The 23613-nt window shown below is 40.1% G+C and overlaps 2 protein-coding genes across 2 annotated transcripts; one reads left to right on the forward strand and one right to left on the reverse strand.

The window, feature by feature from the left end:
• The first annotated feature begins 8291 nt into the window (after positions 1–8291).
• Positions 8292–11224, forward strand: LOC107783308 (tubulin beta-1 chain-like). Its single transcript, XM_016604281.2, has 3 exons — positions 8292–8779; positions 9122–9391; positions 10210–11224. The coding sequence occupies exons 1-3, from the start codon at positions 8386–8388 to the stop codon at positions 10887–10889; spliced, it is 1344 nt and encodes a 447-aa protein (XP_016459767.1). The 5' UTR covers positions 8292–8385; the 3' UTR covers positions 10890–11224.
• A 5769-nt stretch (positions 11225–16993) lies between these two features.
• On the reverse strand, positions 16994–21933 carry LOC107783309 (putative CoA ligase CCL9). The gene is made up of 4 exons (XM_016604282.2): positions 21521–21933; positions 20290–21337; positions 19030–19133; positions 16994–17518 (listed from the first exon to the last, which is right to left on the reverse strand). The coding sequence occupies exons 1-4, from the start codon at positions 21719–21721 to the stop codon at positions 17300–17302; spliced, it is 1572 nt and encodes a 523-aa protein (XP_016459768.1). The 5' UTR covers positions 21722–21933; the 3' UTR covers positions 16994–17299.
• Between the last annotated feature and the right edge of the window lie 1680 nt (positions 21934–23613).

Below are 23613 nucleotides of genomic sequence, written 5' to 3' on the forward strand. Positions count from 1 at the left end.
TCTGCGAAGGAATTTGCCGGTACGGTAAGCGAGTTTGTGGGGTAAGGTGTTAGGCTACGACACCATATCTTGGTTCCTTTTGATAATGTTTCTCCGAATCTCTTCGACAGGACGGGCTCGAACTCATCATCTTGAAGGTCGTTGCCTCTTCCCGCGCATGCACAAGCGGTGATGTGTTTATTGCGATCCGAGGTCCCATTATATTTTAGGAGTTCTAGCATTCTGAACTTCTTTGAAATGGGTTTCGGAGCCGCTTCCTCCAGGAACGGCCGTTGCACGAACTTTCTCGAATCTACACCTTTCAGGACTGGGGGTGCTCCCGAGATCTGATCGACCCTAGAGTTATAGGTCTCGACTTTTTTATCGTTGGCCGCTATCATTTTCTCACCCGATTTGATCCTTCTGGCGAGGTCCTCAAGCATCTTTATTATGGCAAGGTCGACTACCAATCCATTATTGCTTGATCTCTCGGGTACTTGTTTAGCGGGGGGAGCTGTTTCCGGCGCTGCTATGCTGGGAGTCTTCGGATGACTTTGCAACTGAGCGATAGCCAACTGCTTTGCCTGCAACATTTCAAAAATATCGTGAAGTCTAACTTCCTGTGCTTCCTGAGCCGGGGTTTTTCGGGCTTCCTGTCGGTCGATATGTTGTATGCTCCCGTTGGTGTGCGAGGTTTCGTCGACCTGTTGTGCATCCTGTGAATCCGCATCCGCTAGAATCGGTCCAGGTGCATTATCGGGATTCTGTGGCGGCGCTCCTGCGGCTGGGACAACCACTCCATTTTTCCCATGGTTTTCGAGGTTGTCATTCTCGATTCTGTTCACCGAGCTAGACATTTTGACCTGAAATCAAGAGATCTTGGACAAGAAAATGTGTGAAAGATAACTTGCATTTTTGTGATGGAACCAGCAAGAAAATAATCACTATTATTTTTAGCCCCATGGTGGGCGCCAAACTGTTTACCGTGAAAATGGTAACAACAACTAAATTTGTAAATGAGATTCTAAAAATACGTGATCTATTTTTATGCTAGTTGTTAGAGCAGATGATGCTAGGAAGGTGAAGTTAAATAATAAAATGCAAGCTTAAACGAGGCAGTGATCGAACCGATGGGTCGGCTGCCGGGGTGTAGGATTAGTCGATGGGGGACCTCGGGGTCGATGTCTGGGTCGATCTCGAGCTATCGAGGATAGTTGGGAATGGGATAACAGTTAAGATATGATTAAACAAGGATCTTTATGACCAATACCAAGCGATAGAATGAAGAACAAATAAGAAAGCGATAAATATTAAAGTGCCTCGGGCCAGTGAGAACGAGCAAGTTAGAAAGAAGAGGGAAAGAGAGAGATATATACATTATTGATCTTGTGGAGAAATAGTTGGAGCAACATCAACCCTTTACAAGGTGGTGCGGGCTCCCTTTATATAGGAGGGGAACCCGGTTATAGTACATGGGCATTAAGTGTAAAGTATGGAGATGTGATGGTTAGATGCGATGCTTCGGCGTAGGCTCTGGGTACGCCCTGTCAGACTTAGTCGTGTGCCTAGGGAACTTCTCCTTCTGTTCTGGCCTCATCCTTCATCTTCTTTGAGTCGGGCCCCGACGAGCCCCGAGGGAGGGAACTCGGTTGTGGCTTCACGTCCTCGGGGTCTCGAGGCATTCTTCCGAAGTGGATCGATGGCGAGAAATTGAGTCTTCTGATTTTGCCGCATACAGACCTACTACTTGGTTGCAAGCAAAGGTAGATTATAACTCTACCCTTTAAAATAGCAGAAAGAGCAGTAAGAAGAAAAGGAAGAGACTGGTGAAAAACAATGGAGTAGTGTGTGATAAGGATGTCCCTGTGGTGGAAGTTGAAGAGGAAACAACAGAGGAACCTAGTTCCTTAGTGAGAAGGTCCCAGAAGAAGAAGCAATCTGCTTTAGTGGAGAATGTTACAACCCCTAGTTTAAAGTTGAAAGATGTTGTGAGTGAACCATCAGCTTCTGATGAGGATGTGTTGGTCAAGTCTAAGGGAAAAGAAAAATCAAGTGTTGTGAAGTTTGGCAAGAGAAAGTTAGAACCCGTTAAAGAACCTGTTTCTGCGAAAAAGGTGAGAAGTGAAACTAGTTTTGCTTCAGAATGATTGAGGCACCAAAAGGTCTTATTGGGTCACACTTTTGACCCAGCAATTTCTGATATGACTGGTATGAGACAAGTCATTGCAATGGTTGAGTTTCAACGGTGGGGGAATCTATTCCAAATGGATGCACCCAAGGTATATGAGGATGAGGCTCAAAGCTTCTATGCCGGCCTCTTTCCTGTTGATATCAACCATATTTGTGCCTTAGTGAATGGGGTGGATATCGTGTTTGATGTGAGTCTTCTTGGGGATATTCTTAAAGTCCATACGGTTGGTGTGTCTACTGTGAAAGATGCATGTGGGTCAAACTTCCAAAATGCTGTGGTGAAGGATAATGCAACCCAGAAGGGGGACCAGGTTCACAAAAAGGCCTTACTCCCTGTTTATCAGTTGCTCTTCGAGCTGGTGAACAAGGTTTGTTACCCCGTGCTGAGAGGAGATCCATAACTTCCAGGTATGACTTGTATCTAATGGAGAAACTGGATGGATTTATACATGTGAACTTGTCTGCCATCATGATTGAACATATGAAGAAGGTAGCAACTTTCAACGATGGCAATCATGGTCTTCCTTATGGGTTCCTTCTTACGCAAGTGTTTTAAGTTTTTCAAAGTGCCACTGGGACAAGGCAAAGTAGGGATCAAGAAGCAGACCTTCTCTCAAACAACTTTGGAATAATGTGAGTGCATCGGGAAGAATGGGGGGTTAGGCAGTACATCGACAATCTCTCAGCTCATCAATGCTCAAAATAGTGCAACTGAGTAGATTCGAAGGTTAAAGGCGAGGAACGCTATCCTGGAAGGTCAGCAGGCCCAAAGGGCCCCAGAGTCAAATGAGGAGGTGGTTCGTTTGACAAAAGAAAATGCTGATCTAAAGGCACAAGTGGAGAACCCGAAAGTAGAACTACTCAACGAGCAAAAGTCGGTGAATGCCCGAAAAGACCTAGTTTCTATGTAAAAACTATCCTCTTTTGCTATCTAAATGCTTGGGTTCTCTGTTTCTCTTTTCTATCATGTTATGTGCACATATGTGGCATGAGTTAGCCAGGCTAGATTTCTTTATGCTAATTGCCTGCTTGTGTATTTTTAATGATGCCAAAAGGGGGATGTATAATTGAAACAGGGATCTGATTAAGGGGGAAGCATAAAGTTAGGGGGAACTTGTGAAGTTCCTATTGCTTCATCTGATTATTTCTGCTCCAAAAAATATGTTATCAATGTCTAAGTTGTCATCATCAAAAAGGGGGAAATTGATGAGTTTTCAATGTCTTAGCCTTATATTTTTATGATCTAACAAACTTACTGTCAAGAACTAGATAGGGAACCTGACACACTTGGTATACATTGCTAATCAACGGACTCCAGCTAGGACTCCAGCTAATGTGAACTGCTGCAACTGTAGAAGACAAAGAACCAACTCAGGGACCTGATCCCTTGTGTGTCCCTGACAGCAGTACGAAAGTCAACTGTGTACGGCTGGAAAGTGACTGCCACAGAAATAGTGCACACAGTGCAGCACAGTTCTGTTGTCACTTGTCTTTTGACCAACCAAGTGCTTATATCATTCAAGTGATGTCATCAAAGGTGCATTAACAAGAGTATTACAACAAAACATCACTTGAACACTTGAGAATTCACTTCAAGCATTCAAGCCTTCTGAGAACACGAATTTAATTCTCAAGAGCCTTAAGAACACAGTAAAATGCTACTACGGACCAGTTCTTAAATGTAGTATTTTGTTGTCCTTAGTTGAGTTGTAACTTTGTAATTGTTCTTTATTGTAATTCCTAAATTGCTTAGCTAGAAGCGTTGCTTAGGAACCCCTTTGTAAAACCATAAACCCTTTGTTTTTGTGTCGTGACTAGAGTTAGTCATGAGTTGAAGTCTTTGTAATAAGTGTATTGCAAAGTGGCTTGTAATAGGTGTATTACGAGTTAGTGAGGGATTAGGAGTTTGATTCCTAAATTTCATAGGTTGTAATCTAAAAGTTGCTCATAGTGAATTTGAAATCCTACCAGTGTAGGTCGTGGTTTTTTATTCCCTTGAGCAGGGATTTTTTCCACGTAAAACTCCATGTCTTATATACTTACTATTTTATTAGTATTCTCAGTGGAAACTCATAGAGGACCTAGTACTCTATAGTTTGGTGGACTTATATAAACTATCAAAAGTGAAGTTGAAATGCAACTAAACAAAAAGATCAAAATGATAAGAAATGATAGGGGTGGTGAATATGAATCTCCTTTTGAAGAAATATGCTTGGAATATGGCATTATTCACCAAATAACTTCCCCTTAATCACCGCAATCTAATGGAATTGCGGAAAGAAAAAATAAAATGTTAAAGGAGATGATGAATGCCTTACTGATAAGTTCAGGTTTACCCCAAAACTTGTGAGGGGAAGCTATTCTTACCGCCAATCAAATACTCAACCGAGTTCCTCGTAGAAAAACGCAATCCATTCCATATGAAAAATGAAAAGGTAAGAAACTCAACTTAAAATATTTTAAAGTGTCGAGGTGTTTGGCTAAAGTGCAAATTTCTAAACCCAAAAGGTTGAAGCTTGGACCGAAAACGGTTGATTGCTCTTTGCATAGGATATGCAAAAAATAGTAAGGCATATTGTTTTCTGGTTTATAAATTAGAAAATCCCGACATTAATATTAATACGGTAATCGAATTCGATAATGCTGAAGTCTTTGAGAATATTTATCCATATAAAATTGAATGTGAGTCATCTAGTGAAAAATCTAAGTGACCTCGAGAAGAAGAAAAGGAAAGTACATTTAATGAGGAAAATTCAAGACGTAATAAACATCAAAGGACAACTACTTCCCTTGGACCAGACTTTCTGAGATTTTTGTTGATCCACTTAAATAATCATACTTGAGAATTGGTTGATCTTCTTCCAGGAAATAAACCTTTGGGTTTTAAGTGGATTTTCAAAAGGAAAATGAAAGTTGATGGTACTATTGACAAATATAAGGCAAGATTAGTTGTCAAATGGTTTAGACAACGAGAAGGTCTTGATTATTTTGATACATACTTACCGGTAATGAGGATTACATCTATTCGGGTGTTAATAGCATTAGTCGCCATATATGGCCTTGAAATCCATCAGATAGATGTGAAGATGGCCTTCTTAAATGGAGACTTGGAGGGAGAAATTAATATGGAACAACCTAAAGGGTTCATGGTTCCCGATAAAGAAAAGAAGGTGCGCCGACTTGTTAAGTCACTTTACAGATTGAAATAAACACCCAAACAATGGCATACGAAATTTGACCAAACAATGTTGGCAAATGGATTTAAGATTAATGAGTGTGATAAATGTGTTCACATTAAAAACACTCCAAATCATATAGTCATTGTATGTTTATATGTTAATGACATGTTAATAATGAGCAAAGACATTGCGGATATAAATGCTACTAAGCGTATGCTTGCTAGAAAGTTTGATATGAAAGACTAAGGAGTTGGTGATTTAATTCTAGGAATTAAAATCCATAGGACTCCTTAAGGACTGGCATTGTCTCAATCTCATTACGTTAAAGTGACACTTGAAATATTCAAGTACATGGATTTCAAAGTTGCAAAAACCCAGATCAATGTAAATGTGGCTCTTACAAAGAATCTAGGTCAAAGTAGATCTCAACTGAATTATGCTCGTGTGTTGGGAAGTTAAATGTACATCATGAATTGTACACATCCTGATATAGCTTGTGCAGTAAGTAAAATGAGTCGTTACACAAGTAATCTCGACCAAACTCATTGGATGGCAACGAAACGAGTCTTGGGGTATCTAAGGTATACCCAAGATTATGTTTTGCATTATAGTAAGTATCCTGCGGTAATTGAAGGATATAGTGATGCAAATTGGATCACTGGGTCATCAGAAAACAAAGTCCATAAGTGGATATGTTTTTACAATTGATAGAGGAGCGGTTTCTTGGAAATTATCCAAACAAACATGCATTGTTCGCTCTACAATGGAGTTTGAGTTTATAAATTTAGATAAGGCTGGAGAAGAAGCTAAATGGCTTCGGAATTTCTTGGAAGATATTCCGTTTTGGCCCAAACCAGTTGCTCCTATATGCATACATTGCGATAGTTAAGCGGCAATAGGAAGGGATAGAAGCGTTATATATAAGAAAAATCTCGTCACATATAACGAAAACATAATACCGTTAGACAACTGCTCTCTAGTGGAATTATCACTATTGACTACGTAAAGTCAAAAAATAATGTGTCGGATCCACTTACAAAAGGCCTAAATAGAGAGGCAGTTGATAAATCATCAAAGGGAATGAGACTATGGCCGATGACAAGTCACTGTGGTGGTAACTCTACCTAGAAGACTGAAAATCCCAAGATCTAGGTTCAAGGAGATCAAACAAAGTCATTAGTGACGGTTCAACATTGTCAAATAAAATTTTGGTCTATTCTCGTGATAAAACAATGTTCAGCACCAAGGATAAACCGTTAAGGCTTTTTAACGGTTTCTAAGTTTGATACAGAGTATATCAAATATTGTATCTATGGGATAATACATTTAGGAATCACCTATATAAGTGTGAAGTGTAAGCCGCTTCAAGGAGAATCCTGTAAGGCCAATTTTCTACGCACTTATGAACCAAGAAGTGTTCATGGCTGAAACGAACACAACAATGAGAACCAAAGGCGATTAAATGGTTGATTGTGTGACTTATGGTTGTCAAGGTATACACCAAAGTTTGACGGTTCAAAGATATCAAATATATCGATTGACCGAGTATATCCAACATAAGTTCACTATGAAAAGTTTAAAGGGAAACCTACTTATCCAGATGCGATTAATCCTTGCTTGTAAATCATACAGTTTTTCATGCATGCATATTTTCAGATAGCCATTCTCCATTCATGTGGGGGATTGTTGGTTTTTTTTAATCCGATTAGATAAGAGGTGTGAATGGAAATTTGAGGGAAAAGATTAGGAGGGAAACGAAAAGTTTGAAATAGTTTCCTTTACTAATGCATTTTGTCCCTCATCGGAAGAAGGAAAGAAAATCTGTGTGCTTATATAGAGAAGCGCATCTTCTAGCTCTTAAAGAGTTAAGAAGAAGTGGTGCCTCGCACCGTCGTCGTCGTCGTCGCTCACTTGGCTCGGCTTCGGATTCGGATTCGGTTAATTGATATGATTGATTGATAATTATACAATTTCTTTTCAATATTTTTTCGCAAAATTTTAATTTAAAAATTTGCGGTTCCCAATGGTCGTTTTAAGTTTAAAATTCGCGGCCAGACTTTTGCCGAAATGGTACCTCATATGAACAGGTACCTTCGCACCTATTCAACCAGACTTTTTGGCTATAAATTCAAAAGTTTTGCCTCATTTTTCAGCACCGAAATTTGCATATTCTCCCATCTCTCTTCTGCATTTGTTTTCCAAAAGCAAAAATGAGCATCAATGTGGTTTACTGACGTTTGTTGAGTTCGACGAAATTCTTTAATTTTCATTGCCGGTATTACAGAATAGTTGTTCCGTTCTATTTTGGGAGGAATTAATCCAACAACCTTGGGCAACAATGTGGGGATTAAATTCCTTAGGAAAACACAATTTTCTGTTGGAATCGGAACGTTATTCATTTCATTCTATTTCTGTCTTTGGTTTCTGGTTTCATTTTATTTTGCAGAAATTATATTTTCGAATACAGATACTAACAAAACATGCTAGAATTATTTGAGGTATTGATAAATTAAATTAGTTAAACCATTTAAAGGTAAATCTGGCGCATTTCATTAGTTGATTGATGAAATATTCCTAATGTTCCTATCCAATATGGTTGTGTATTTCCAATTATTGAACCAAAAGTAGTTTCTTCTTAAAATATTTTTAGATGTATTTTAGTGCTTTTCACAATTCAATTCACATGATATATCAAGTAATCACAAGCTACCTTTCCGACGCTTCACGTGCACGCACAACTAGAAGCTTCCGCTTTTTCCATGTGAAGGAGCGCGTGTATCTCACACACGTCACATCAGCGTGATTATAATATCCCAACTGTTCTCCACAATTTTCTAAACTTTTCAAAATTCAAAAATCCCTCTAAAATTAAAAATTCCTTCACCGTGATAACGGCGAACGAACCCCGTTTTCCCACACCCCTTCAGTATATAAACCCCGACTCCACATTCTTCCATTTTCACAAACCCAAATTCTCAGTTTCTCACTTCCAGTATCCCCAATTCTCTGCTCAATTTCTCGCGAAAACGAAGTAAAAATGCGTGAGATTTTGCACATTCAGGGAGGTCAATGTGGGAACCAAATCGGAGCCAAGTTCTGGGAAGTTATCTGTGCGGAGCACGGTATTGATTCCACTGGAAGGTATCAAGGCGACAATGATCTTCAATTGGAGCGCTTAAATGTGTATTATAATGAAGCGAGCTGCGGAAGGTTTGTTCCACGCGCCGTCCTCATGGATTTGGAGCCAGGAACCATGGATAGTGTCAGATCGGGGCCTTATGGTCAGATTTTCCGGCCAGATAACTTCGTCTTTGGACAGTCAGGTGCTGGTAACAATTGGGCCAAAGGACACTACACTGAGGGAGCAGAGCTTATTGACTCGGTTCTCGATGTTGTGAGGAAGGAGGCTGAGAACTGTGACTGCTTACAAGGTAATTCGGCTGTTGCTTTTCGTGTTATATGTTTCAATTTCCTTTTTGAGTTTAGTATGTTAACATAAATTTCAGTAGATTTTGTGTGTGTATTTGTGTGCATGCGCATGTTGCATGTATATTCAACCTGGCAGGAAATAATTTTGATCTTGTAAAAATAGTGCAACATTAAATTGAGTTTTAAGTTTTATGGGCAGATAATTTTATAAATTATTTCCTCAATCAGGTTACCTATTAGATAATTACAGGTAAATCTCTTGATAAGCATTAATTGACAATTTAGTAAAAATGGTTATAATTTACTGATTATGTGCAGTAAATGGACTCTATTTTCAATTTCAGGTTTTCAGGTTTGTCACTCTTTGGGAGGTGGAACTGGATCAGGAATGGGAACTCTGCTTATATCTAAGATCAGGGAGGAGTACCCGGATAGAATGATGCTTACTTTCTCTGTGTTCCCTTCCCCGAAAGTGTCAGACACTGTTGTTGAGCCCTATAATGCTACTCTCTCTGTTCACCAGCTTGTTGAGAATGCAGATGAGTGTATGGTCTTGGACAATGAAGCTCTTTATGACATTTGCTTCCGAACTCTCAAACTTACTACCCCGAGCTGTAAGTTGTCTTCTTTGATCAGCAATAGTTTTTCTGATGCAGCTTTACAGTTGTGTTGTTTTGTTTCATGCACTACCTTTAGTGTTAAGTGGTCTATTGTTTACATTTAAAATGACAGCATGGAATGAGGGCATAATTATCTTGTTTATTGTTTGTTTATGTCTGGTATATCCTATTTGTTCCTAAGCTCTCAATCATCAGTATGTTAGATGTAGAGCAGTTATCGGTTGATATGTTTGGTTGTGATTAAAATGTTGCTTCATTTTTCTGATCTTCTTAATTCTATAAGGTGAATCAGAGGAAAAGTCTCGGGGTGGAAGAGACTGTGATGGGCAGGTTATCTTAGTTAAGTTGTTTGGAGACTTGGGGTAAAATGAGTGGTTGGGGTCTGATATTTGGTTTTATAGCTTGATGAATGTATGGATAAACCAGCATTAGAGTTTATTGGAGAATTATCTGGCTTACAGAATGTTGTTTATCTGGATCTGTTGTTATGTGATTCGACACTTATGAGTTGGAAAGGTTATGTACCAAAAAAGAAGTTTGTGAAAGAAACTATTCAATTTAACTGCTAAACTCATTCAGCTGCTCAGCGACTTTGTGAAAGATTGCACAACATAACCGAACTAATAATTCATTGCATATGCTTATATAGATATGAACACTGCTTATTAGTTCTTTTCTTTTGTCTTTTGTAGTTTATATTCAGAGTTTCTTTCGATCTGGGTCTTGAGATTCTGTTGAATCTGCCATTTTCATATGATTGTATTATATAGATATTTGAGGATTAATGTACTGACCCATGATGTTTGCCTCAGTTGGAGACCTTAATCATTTGATTTCTGCCACCATGAGTGGTGTAACTTGCTGCCTCCGATTCCCTGGTCAGCTCAATTCTGATCTCCGCAAGCTTGCTGTTAACCTCATCCCATTCCCTCGATTGCATTTTTTCATGGTTGGATTTGCTCCACTCACTTCTCGTGGGTCACAGCAATACAGAAACCTGACTGTTCCTGAGCTCACTCAGCAGATGTGGGATTCAAAGAACATGATGTGTGCCGCTGATCCTCGTCACGGTCGTTATCTGACTGCTTCAGCAATGTTCCGGGGAAAAATGAGCACCAAGGAAGTTGATGAGCAAATGATTAATGTACAGAACAAGAACTCTTCTTACTTTGTTGAGTGGATTCCTAACAATGTGAAGTCTACTGTCTGTGACATCCCTCCAACTGGACTGAAGATGGCCTCAACTTTCATTGGCAATTCCACCTCAATTCAGGAGATGTTCCGTAGGGTCAGCGAGCAGTTTACAGCAATGTTTCGAAGAAAAGCTTTCCTGCATTGGTACACTGGAGAAGGTATGGATGAGATGGAGTTTACGGAGGCTGAAAGCAACATGAATGATTTAGTTTCTGAGTACCAACAATATCAAGATGCGACAGCTGAAGAGGAAGAGTATGACTATGAAGACGAGGAGGAAGAAGGTCAAGAAGCTTAACTAGTTCAACTTGTGGAGAAATTTTGAGTGCTGTTATGCAGTAGGACTACTGTTCATTTTTAAAATCTTGTTTAGGGTTTGGATTTTTTTTTTTTTTGCATGTGACATGTTACGCAACGCCTTCCTGATGATCTTTGGAAGGGCAACGTAAGGCTAAGCAACCGATGTCAGTGCGGTTGCTGTCCGCCAATGAGGTCCTCGCCGCACGCTAGACTAGATTGTCAGTGCCGTGCGGGAAAACCAATGTCGTGAGCAAATTGCGGAAGCTGAGAGAGAATTGGGTTTTGAATGATGATGATGATTTTATTGCTGAATGAAAATGCTGATTACAATGATGTGGTGTCGAGGGGAGAGACACCAGAAAATGCTGATTGAAATGTTTGATTGTTTGGTCCCCCTTAATAATGCTTAAAAAAAATAAACCAACATTACAAGACTAGTCCTAATAAAGCTGTAGAAGCACACTGAAATGAAAATGATGAAAACTAGTCTATGATTACAATGAAAAGGACTTAGATTATTACAAGGAAAAACTAAGTCCGATGGCAGCATCTTTGTCTTGCGGGTCTGCGCGCGCGTTGCTGTGGGCGCGCGCGACACTTGATGTGCTGGCCTGAGGCTGGGCACTGGTGCTTGGCATCAGGGTCTGTGCGCGAGGCGCTGCTGGAATGGGCCTGCAGCTGGGCGCTGGCGAGGCATCAGGATCTGCGCGCGCGGCATTGTCAGGGCGCGCGGCGCTGTTGTCATTGGCCAGCCCTTGGGCGCTGGCGAGAGGCATCGGTGGGGCGACAGAGGCACATGCGCGCTTGTCACTTGGCGCAGCCAAGACCACGGGGCCGACCATGGCGCTAGGCATTGTGAGGCTTGCTAGGCCGCCATGGGGCGCGGCCAAGGGGTCATGGGGCATGTCTGGAAAGCAGCCCATGACATTCTCCCCCACCTGAGTTGGCGCCGTCCTCGGAGCCTTATGATGATGATGATGGTTGTTGGATGGGAGGTCTGCGCCCCTCTGTTCTTTGAGCTTGCTGTTGTAGCGAAGCAATGATTGCATGCGGCTGACATGGAAGACTGGATGGATCTTCCACCAGGATGGAGTTTTGACCTGGTATGTGGACTTCCCAATGCGTTTTTCAATGGGCAGGGGCCCGATGTATTTTTGTTGCAGCCGAGGGTCATGGGTCCTTTCTGCAAACAAGTACTGCTTTGGGATGCGTAGCATTACTTTATCCCCTGGTTGATGTTGGGAAAAGCAACGCTTTTGTTCGGTGAACCTTTTTGCCCGCTCTTGGGCCCTGATGAGATAGCTCCGCACTATCTCCATGTTGCGCTCCCATTCGCTCGAGAAGTTGGCAGCTCGAGGAGATTTCGGCATGGTTGATGCATTCACCGTTTGCGGGAGAAGCGGTTGCTGTCCGGTAACAATTTCAAAAGGGCTCTTGTTTGTATGATGGCTCTTTTGAGAATTGAAACACAGTTGAGCAGCATCCAGGAGCTTCACCCAATGCTTCTGTGATCCGGTTGCGAAGTTGCGGAGATATTCCTCCAGCATGTCATCGAACCGGTCTGTCTGGCCATCCGATGGTGGATGGATGTCTGTGTTGTGACTCAATGTTGACCCAAAGCACCTGAAGAGATGGGTCCAGAAGTTGCTAGTAAAGCGTGAGTCGCGCCTACTAACAATGTTTTTGGGCAGGCCCCAATGTTTGACAATGTGCGAGAAGAAGAGTCGAGCTGTATCTTCTGCTGAGATGTTTTGCGGGGCTGCTATGAAAGTTGCATAGTCTGAGAACTGATCTATGACAACCATGATGGATGCAAGATTGCCGACTTGGGGCAATCCCGTGATGAATCTGAGGGAAACACTTTCCCATGGTCTATGAGGGACATGTGATGGCTGCGAGGGTCCCGACTGTGATGAGTGATCCGACTTGTCCTTGTGGCATGGCTGACAAGTCTTCACACAATGATGAGCGTCACCAGTCTTTTGAGGCCGATGACATGATGGCTGATTGTTGCTGCGAAGGGTAGCCTGAACCTGGGGTTCATGTCTGTTGACTACCTTCTCCAACTGCATGGCCGAGATGTTTTCAGCGGCCATCTTTATGGGAAAGCATGGTATGGTGCAGGGCTTGGCCCCGTTTTCTCCCATCATCAGGAGCATGTTGGCAAATGGTACTGGAATGGTGTTGGTTTGCCTCATGAACTCCAAACCCACTATGATGTCGAAGTCATCTATGATTGCGATGCGCAGGTCGATGCTTCCTTTGTATGGGCCAAGTTTCACTGGGACATTTGTAGCTGTTCCACCCAATGTCTGAGGTGGTGAGTTGATAGCCTTGACGCGGCCTTTGCTCTTTTGTACCACAAGACCTAGGCGCTCTACTTGCGTTGATGACAAGTAGTTATGGGTGGCACCCGTGTCTATCAATGCGTGAAGGGGCTTGCCGTTCACTTTCAATTCGACGAACATTAGGGTCCTCGCTTGCTTAGGAGGTCCTTCGTCCATCTTTTCTTTCCCTTTCCTGGTGATCGGGACTGATGTTTTCTTAGGAGGACATGCACTGGTCCCCGCTAAGGCATGAGGGATAGAGCCAACAATTGCATTGAAGGCGCCTACCTGGTTGTCTTCAGATGTGTCTGATGCATCTGTCTCATCCTCGACAGTCTGATGAGCATTGACCTTGATGTTTGGGCATTCATTGTTCCAATGTGCCCCGCCGCAATGACGGCATTCTGAGGGAGGCTTTCTCCCCTGATTGTTGTTGATGGATGCAGCACTGTTGCTGTTGGAGGGAGGAGTCTTAGTTTTGGATGCACTCCGATCTCCCCCACTTTTGCTTGGGCCACCATTGCTGGGATGGTGCCCGTTGGATCCCCCTCGGACAGACGACTGGGGCCTGTCGTTCTGAGTTCCCAAATGATAGTCGCCAAGGCATTCTGCAGCTTGAATGGCCTTGGGCAGGGTGTCTACCCGTTGTCGCTGTAGTTCCATACGGGCATGAGGTTTCAAACCTTCTATGAATGCGAAGAGTTTGTCTTTGTCCCCCATGTCGCGTATGTTTAGCATGAGTGCGGAGAATTCGCGCACGTACTCCCTCACTGATCTGGTGTGGCGGAGGTCCCGTAGCTTTCTCCTGGAATTGTATTCCACATTTTCGGGAAAGAACTGCAGGCGTATGGCTACCTTCAATTCGTCCCATGTCTGAAGAGTATCTTCACCGGCCTTGATGGCTTCGTGTTTGACCCGCCACCAAAGTTTGGCATCGCCCTGAAGATACATGGCAGCAGTCGCTACCTTTTTGGATTCCTCCAAATGGCCCACGGCATCGAAGTATTGTTCGATGTCGAAGATGAAGTTTTCCACTTCTTTAGCATCCCGGGATCCGTCGTATGGCTTTGGCTCCGGTATCTTAAGCTTTTGTGGAATGGGGGTGAGGTCTGCTGCACCCCTGATGTGATGGTTGCCTTCTCGAAGTAGGCTCTGTAAGGCAGCATTGACAACGTTGAGCTTGTCAGTCAAGTCGTTTATGGTTTGCTGCATGGCAGTTAGTCTGTCTGCCTCATGTTGCTGATGGGCTAAATCGTCGGCACGCTCCTGTTGGAGGTCCTCAAATTTGCCATGAATATTGGCAGTTTCGATGGCTGCCGTTTGTCGGTCCTCGTCGGAGTCACGACTGATGTTTGCAATGTCATTTTCCGCCTGCCGCATTCGGCGGTCCAGGTCGTCCAACCTTTGCACTAGGTTGTTGCTTTGATCAGGCACCGTTTCTACGATGGGTCGTAATCGGTCAACCGTCTCTTCTAGGGATGCTAGACGCTCCCCATGATTCACCATGGTCAGAAATGGTGATGATGGCAAATGTTTTCCCTCGTCCGATGTCGAGCCTAGGCTCTGATACCAACTGTTACGCAACGCCTTCCTGATGATCTTTGGAAGGGCAACGTAAGGCTAAGCAACCGATGTCAGTGCGGTTGCTGTCCGCCAATGAGGTCCTCGCCGCACGCTAGACTAGATTGTCAGTGCCGTGCGGGAAAACCAATGTCGTGAGCAAATTGCGGAAGCTGAGAGAGAATTGGGTTTTGAATGATGATGATGATTTTATTGCTGAATGAAAATGCTGATTACAATGATGTGGTGTCGAGGGGAGAGACACCAGAAAATGCTGATTGAAATGTTTGATTGTTTGGTCCCCCTTAATAATGCTTAAAAAAAATAAACCAACATTACAAGACTAGTCCTAATAAAGCTGTAGAAGCACACTGAAATGAAAATGATGAAAACTAGTCTATGATTACAATGAAAAGGACTTAGATTATTACAAGGAAAAACTAAGTCCGATGGCAGCATCTTTGTCTTGCGGGTCTGCGCGCGCGTTGCTGTGGGCGCGCGCGACACTTGATGTGCTGGCCTGAGGCTGGGCACTGGTGCTTGGCATCAGGGTCTGTGCGCGAGGCGCTGCTGGAATGGGCCTGCAGCTGGGCGCTGGCGAGGCATCAGGATCTGCGCGCGCGGCATTGTCAGGGCGCGCGGCGCTGTTGTCATTGGCCAGCCCTTGGGCGCTGGCGAGAGGCATCGGTGGGGCGACAGAGGCACATGCGCGCTTGTCACTTGGCGAAGCCAAGACCACGGGGCCGACCATGGCGCTAGGCATTGTGAGGCTTGCTAGGCCGCCATGGGGCACGGCCAAGGGGTCATGGGGCATGTCTGGAAAGCAGCCCATGACATTCTCCCCCACCTGAGTTGGCGCCGTCCTCGGAGCCTTATGATGATGATGATGATGTTTCTGATGGTTATTACTGAAATCTAGCTCTTTGAATTCTATTAGTACAAATATTTTGTGAAAAGGGAAGCGTGGCTTATTTCAAAAACAATTATAGTGTCTCTCAATGTGTCAGTTTCGATTTGTTGATTTTGCGGCTTGAAATAGATTTGTTGATTTTGCGGCTTGAAATATGAAATCTTAGCTGTACAAAGTCTGGTGACTGCATTATGTTTTGTTGGGATTAAGATAATTGACAAGTCCTGCCTGCAATTTGCGTTGAACGTTGGCCCAACTAGGACTATGTATTGCTTTACGCAGTCAAGTTGTTGATTTTCTATAGTTACACTCGATGAGATAATAGATTACTTATGTGATTTCATTAGTGTGCATTAACAATTCCTGTTTTTTTGTTTAGGGTCTGGATAACATGGCTTTGTATGACTGTTCTAGTTGGACAGTTATTGCTCTCTAACTAAAAGATATCCAAATTTCTGCCAACGGTAAATAGGATTGGTAACCTAGAAAAGACAAATAATACATTACAACATGTTAAAATACACAGCTAGTGTAAAAAAAAAAAATCCTATATATATGTCAGAATCTTCCCGTTATAATAGATCAAATTTATTGCGAAATTTCAATAGTATTAGTTAAGAGGTCGTGCTTTATGTCGTTGGTCGTGTTAATCGTCTGAATGGATTTTGCTTGTTTTTCCATATTCTCTGACAACTGAACCATAGTAGCTTGGAGCGAGAGAACCAAAAATTTGGCGGAACCTAAGCCAAAAGACAGAATCATAAACACCAATTTTCACCCATCGATTGTGGATTATTCACTTGGTAGATACGATACGATTCGTTTCTTATCAATTCCACTCGATTTTATGAGAAATATAACAGATTTGCAGTAAGATCTCCCCCCTGTTAATAAGCAAATGGTTGTTAAGAAATTGATGACAGGTTTGAGTATACAACATGTACTAACACAAAATCAGAAACATGAACTTGTGAACCACGCCCTACCCCAAAATCCGGAGCAACAAAAACAGAGAAATGGGCAAAAACAAGTACTCCCTCCGTTTCATATTATATGAGTTAGTTTGACTCGGCACGGAGTTTAAAAAAAAAGGAAAAGACTTTTAAAACTTGTGGTCTTAAAAGCTTAAGGGGTAAAAAGTTTGTGGGACCATGACATTTGTGTGGCTATAAAAGCTTCTCATTAAGGGTAAATGGGTAAAATGAAAGAGTTTAAAGTTAAATTATTTCCAAATTTAAAAATGTGAAATTTATTTTGAAACAGACTAAACAGAAAAATACCTCATTTAATATGAAACGGAAGGAGTAGCTCAAATCTATGCGTTGCATACTCATTGTCAAAGGTATTGATATAAATAAAAGAACATTGCAATACTTGATAATCACCTACTTATTTTACATAATACTATAGACTAAGAATAATCTAATATAAAATCCAAAAAATCTAGCCAATATATCCCCTGTTAAGACTCAAGGATGATAACCTTGCGCCATTAATGAAAACCTCAGAGGCATTGATTCTCGTTTCTTGACCAAGTATTTACGTTACTAAGCGAATATCATACTTTTATTGTTACTATAGGAGAAGGAACATCAATACGCAACAATTTTTCTAAGCTCCGAACTTGGGGACTTTAGCAGTTGAAATCTGTGCTAGGAAGTGCTCTGCAACAAGTCGTCGTTGAATTTTTCCTGTTGCAGTCTTTGGTAGAGAGTCAGTCATGAAAACCTTCTTTGGGACCTTAAAAGCTGCGAGATTCTTCTTACAAAATCTCAGCACCTCTGCCTCATCAATGTTTGACCCTTCTCTTGGAATAACTGCACAGTTTATCTGTCAAACATGAAAATATTTGATTTAGTCAGCATACAATCAGAATATGTGAACTCTATGAAACCATAAACATCGCGCTCTGACCATGGGTTCCTAGGTCCATCCCAGTACTTTGGGGTTGATATATATGTGTGAAAAATATATACAAATACAGTTAGATGCAGTGGCAGAACTACCTAGTTTGAAGGGGGTTAACCGAACCCTTCATCCGAGAATTACACTGTGCAACTGGAGTAAAATTGATTTTTTTGTTTAAGTGGTGAATCCCGTTGACATGAAGAAAAATTTCAAGTATAGTTGTAAAAGGGGTTCAAAATTGACTTAGGGTCATAGGTTCAAATTCCAAGGGTGACATCCTATGTGGTTACCAAAATGCAATTTAATAGCAAGCTCCCTACACAACGGCACCAAAACTGAAAAAAGAGTTCACGTGGAATAAGATACATGCAAATTAAACAGAGAAATAGACGTCTAACTAATTAATATATACATGTAAGATGTCCATATCACCCTCACATGCAACCACTGCTATTGAAACAAACAAACAAACGGAGATCCCCATTTTTCATTCATGGAAGCGGCAGGGGCAGGGCGACCCGATGAATTTTGTGGCCTAAAGCCAAATTTTATGAGGGGCATTAAATTTTTTTTAAAATTATTATTATTTTAATTTGAAATCCATTTTTCTAATTTTTTTTAGATGCAAAGTTATTAAACTTTTTTATAATCATTTTTTTCTAATAATTCTTTCTCAATTGACATTATATTTAATCCATCTAACCTCTCTTCAGACATTATTGAGCTTAGTTAAGATTTTATCAGTTTTAACGATAACATGAGTTATTAACATTATTCTATAAGCAATATAAGCATTTGAAAAAGAATCAAATCTTTTTATTTGATTGAGTATATCAATTAAACTTTATCTTCTAGTTGTACTATTTTCCTTAACACTTTTAATTTAGAAAATAAATCTAAACCATCATCAATATCAGATTGATTATTATGCTTCAAGGAACACTCAAGATTAAGACAGTATTTTTTAAATTTCCATCATTTAGTGATCTCAGTTTTTTACGCTAAATAGAAAACAAAAAAATATTTTCATATGCTTCGAATTGTTCAAATTTATTTTGAAGTGAATAAAATTGTCTTGTCTACTATGTATAAAAAATAATTTAACTCAAAAGGACTCTTCGAGAATTGAGATTTCAATATCAATATTCTCGTCAAATTATTTTTTTTCTTTATCACACGTTTCTTACGATGTTCAAGTTTGATTTTCATTTCAAATGCAATTTTCTTGGTAGAAATCATACTAGTTGCAAATTCTTTTACCCCTTAAGTTTTTAAAACCACAAGTTTTAAAAGTCTTTTTTTTTTCTTAAACTTCGTGGCGAGTCAAACAAACTCATTTAAATTGAAATATATAGAGTATATAATATATTAGGTGTAACAAAAAATGGGGTCCCTACAAATGTGGGGCCTAAATATTGGAGTTTATTTCTTACCTCTTCACCATACTTGTCGTCAGGAACGCCAAAAGCAACCGCCTGAGCAATTTCCGCATGAGAAACCAGTACTGCATCCACTTCAATAGGTGATATTTTCTCCCCTAAGATTATAAGTAGGGAAAACGATTATTAACGAGTAATATTGCATTAATTTCTCCAAATATTTTAATACATTTATCTTATTCAACCCTCATAATATTCATCAGATGTTACTATTTTCATAAACTCAGACCATCGATTATGACATGACAAGCAATCTCAGAATAGCAAGATTACGGGTGTCTTCAACGACATTAAAATCCACCTCCTACTGGACCCCAAAGATTATTAAATTGGAAATTAGGCAGTCATATGCTAGAAATAAAATCACTCAGAAGATTAGGAAATAGTTACATTAACACGGCTTCTGCTTTTTACCATTTTATAAGTTTGAATTTTGAATTGTCACATCAAGATGGCCTTAAAGTCTACTTGCTAAATTAATTAAGCAGATCATGGCCGTCGGAATAACCTCGGATATGCTTTGAAAAAAGAAGAGAAGTCAATATCATGAACCTAAATGTGGCCAAACTTACGGCAATAGCAACGGATCAAAAGTTCTACCAACTAAAAGTTACGTCTTAACAACAAAATATTTAGGGCGGTGCAAGCCATGTTTGATCTAATTTTCTCATACTGGGACCACCAACTTGGCATTAGAGTAAAGATATGTCATATTTACAGTCCTAATTACATCATCCTACAAAAGCGTGTTCCCACCCTTAACTAGCACCAATTAGCAAAAGTACAATTGTTGAGCCAAATTTCTCCGCAAACCTAATTTTTCATGTGATTTGGCATGCTTCCAGTGAGGAATAAGGAACAGTTCCATAGTAATTACTTTCTCCGTGATATATTTTTTCTAATTTATCAAAATTAAATGATTTTTTTTTCTTTCGTTCTCTAGTCGAGGGTCTATCGAAAACAACCTCTGCCCTTTCCAGTAGGGGTAAGACTACACATCTTACCCTAGAAACCCCACTCGTGGGAAACTACTGAGTTTGTTATTGTTGTAAATAATTTTTTTCTTTAAATCATGTTACATTAAATTTATGATGATTTTTATAATCACATAAATATTAAGACCAAAAATTTCAAAATTCTTTCTTTCCGTAATCAAACAAAGAACTTTATATTAAGTGAAATATATTCGCTTAAATCAAATATGTTCACATCAAACATAAAAGGAGGAGTATGAAATGTGTAGGAGCAAGTTACCTCCACGGTTGATTAATTCCTTAATTCTGCCAACCAAATGCAAATATCCATCAGAGTCCAAATACCCCACATCACCAGTGTGAAACCAACCAAACTGGAAAGCTGATTTATTAGCCTCAGGATTATTCTTATACCCTTTAGTTACATTTGGACCTCTAATGCAAACCTCTCCCTTAGCATTAGCACCTTGTACCACACCATTCTCATCCAATATAGCCATCTCTTGACCCACGGGTTTCCCAACCGACCCGGGTATATGCGGGCCATTTTCGGGTAACGGGTTCGAAGCCATCAAATGGGTCGCCTCTGTCATCGCATACGCCTCCAAAACAGGAGCCCCGAATGCTTCCTCTAACCTGGCCATCACTGATGGAGCTAGTGCTGCACTGCAACTCCGAATGAACCGGAGCTTCGGGTAATCGGATTCGGGTTTGCTGAGGTGGCAATCCAAAAGAATCTGGTGAATTGTAGGTACAGCCGTGTACCACGTGGCGTTGTATTTTTTCATATCTGGCCAGAAAGTTGAAGCAGAAAATCTCCCAGCGGAAGGAAGTGTTACGGATGCTCCGGCTCCGAGTGAACTCAGTAACCCGGCAATTAACCCGTGCACATGAAATAACGGCAACACGATCACCGTTGAATCCGAGTCACTCAATTTATACACCGATTTGATATTATTCACTGAAGATGCTAAATTTAGCTGAGTCAGAGGAACACCTTTTGGTCGGCTCGTGGTGCCTGACGTATGAAGGAAAAGTCCAACATCCGACGGGTCGTTAACAATTTTGGACACTGATTCAAGGTCCGACCCGGAAGGAGCAGGGGAAAAAGTGACACCAGAGTCGGCTTGAGGCAGAGTTGCAGTAATATGACGGATTTTCAGCTTGGAAGCTGCTGTTTGAGCCGCTTCATTTCCTTCTTTTCCAGTTATTAAGAGTTTCGATTCTGAATCGGATAAATAGAACTCGAATTCTTCGGCCATGTAAGCTGAATTCAGTGGCGCCGCCGTAGCTCGTACTCGAGTTACAGCTAGAAACATGATCACGAACTGTAAAAACAAAATTTAAAACACAATTAGTTCTTAATCCCCTGGTTTGAAAAATAAAATCCTGATTATATCACAAAAGAATTAACATCCGTAACGCTTCTTATAATTTTTTTTGTTATTCTTTTCAGATTCTGCAAAATTTCCTGAACGTAAAAAGGAAAACAAAGGAAATAGAAATTAGACCTCGATAGTGTTGGGGAAAGTGAGTGCAACGACATCGCCGTGCTTTACGCCGGCAGATACAAGTTGAGAAGCAGCACGTTCAACGAGTTCTTGAAGCCGTGCATGAGTAATATCAAACTTTCCAGAAATGGAAATCGCACGATGAGAAGGGAATTTTTCGGCGACATGTTTCAACAATCCAGTGAGTGTGGAACTCGCCATAGTTAATATTTAACAGAACCAATAATATAGTACTATATCTTGGAAATTCGGTCACAGATTGAGGAAAACAATTTATAATAATAATCAAATTAAAGAATAGTGGAGAAATTAAAATGATGTGAGGAATGTAATGGGTGGTTAAGGTATATATAGAGTGGAGGCGGTGAAGGAAATGATGTTAAGTATAGAAGTTGGAACGAAGAATCCAATTTGGATACCAGAAAAAACCTTATTTTTAGGTGTAGGCGAGACTGAGGAAGGTGGCATGCCACGTGGCGGTTGTTTTGCCTTTTGTTGGGGCGGGGGGGACTGGCACACTCCTCAATCTTCTCAACTTAGATTACGTGGCATTTTTTACGCGCGTCCTTTCGTCACTTTCTTCTTGGAACTTATGTGCGAATTTTGCTCCCATCAATATACCTTTTTTATTGGTTTATTTTAAGTGCTTTTAAGTTAAAATATTTTTTAAGTTATTTTATAGTATATGGATAAAATAAAAAAATATTTTTAAGTACTTATTTTTAAGTTAAAATAAAAAAATAAATCAAAAGCCAAAAGTTAGAATTCATAATTTATGGCTTAAAAACTATTTTAGCTTAAAAACCACTTAAAACAAGTTCATCCAAACAGACTTGAATTTAGTGTGGGAAGAGAACAAACTAATAAGGAAATCTTTTATTTAATAAAAATGAGTAGTATTATAATTGATGGACAATAGAGGAGATATGTTCATTCGAAGTCATCCGATAAAATTGGAATGAAATGATAGAAGAGATCTAACTCGATAACATTGTGCAATTCAAACGGTAGTAGTTGTCTTTTTGCCATTAAAATTATTCAGTTATCGTGAATTTCGAAAAGAGTTGTGCAACTCAAAATTTGAAATTATTGGCAATATTGCATTCTTCACTCCAAAGCGGATTTTCTTGGTTTTCTTCTGCCAACGATATCTTTATATGCTAAGTTAGCGTTTGAATATAGATTTTGTTGAAATTTAAAAAAAAAATTAAAGATGAAAATAAATAATTATTTTTGAAAATTGAAATTGTATTTAAATATGTTTATATTTGAAAAATATTTAAAGTTTTGTAAGTAAGATACTTCAAAAACTTGAAAAACTAGTCTAAATTACTTTTCTTGAAAAATTCATCTACAAAAACTCCCCAAAAACTAATCACTTTTTATAACCAAATAATGTTTTCCATTTAAAAAAAAACATATAGCCAAATGGGAGCTAAAAAATTCTATCGCATTCCTACTTAGTTTCAAGATTTATATCATAGTCGAGTTTAAAGCCGCCAAGCCGGAGAGACAGAAGCACTAGAAAGAAATTAGTTTATATATAGATTAATTATTAAGTAAACGAAAAATCCTCTAGTCCTTTACTTACTAGTAACTCTTAGAGGGGGTCAACCTTTTCAAAAAGATTGCTACAAAGTTTATTGTCGTGGTAAAAGAATAAGAATTTTTGCTGTAAGTATAAATTTTGTGGCAAATAAAGTTCTACTAATATTGCTACAATACAAAAAAAAAATTCGTAATAATAAATATTAGTCCTTATCCACAAAATATATAAAATTTGTAGCTACCTTTTAGTTATGCTACTTTTTGCTACGAATTTTTTTTTGTGATTAAAGCGTTTAGCCAGGATATTTTTTATATTTAACTACAATATATTTTATAGCTGTATCGATACTCAAAGGTAAGTTCTATAAATTGGTGGTTAGACCAGTCATAATGTATGGGGCTGAGTATTGGCCTGTTAAGAACTCGCATATCCAGAAGATGAAAGTAGCAGAAATGAGGATGTTGAAGTGGAGGTGCGGGCAGAATAGGCAAAATACATAAGTTGCCACCCGAATTATGACCCAAATCCCTGTTACACACTTTCT

Source organism: Nicotiana tabacum, chromosome 6 (assembly GCF_000715075.1).
Source record: "Nicotiana tabacum cultivar K326 chromosome 6, ASM71507v2, whole genome shotgun sequence".
Lineage (NCBI taxonomy): Eukaryota > Viridiplantae > Streptophyta > Magnoliopsida > Solanales > Solanaceae > Nicotiana > Nicotiana tabacum.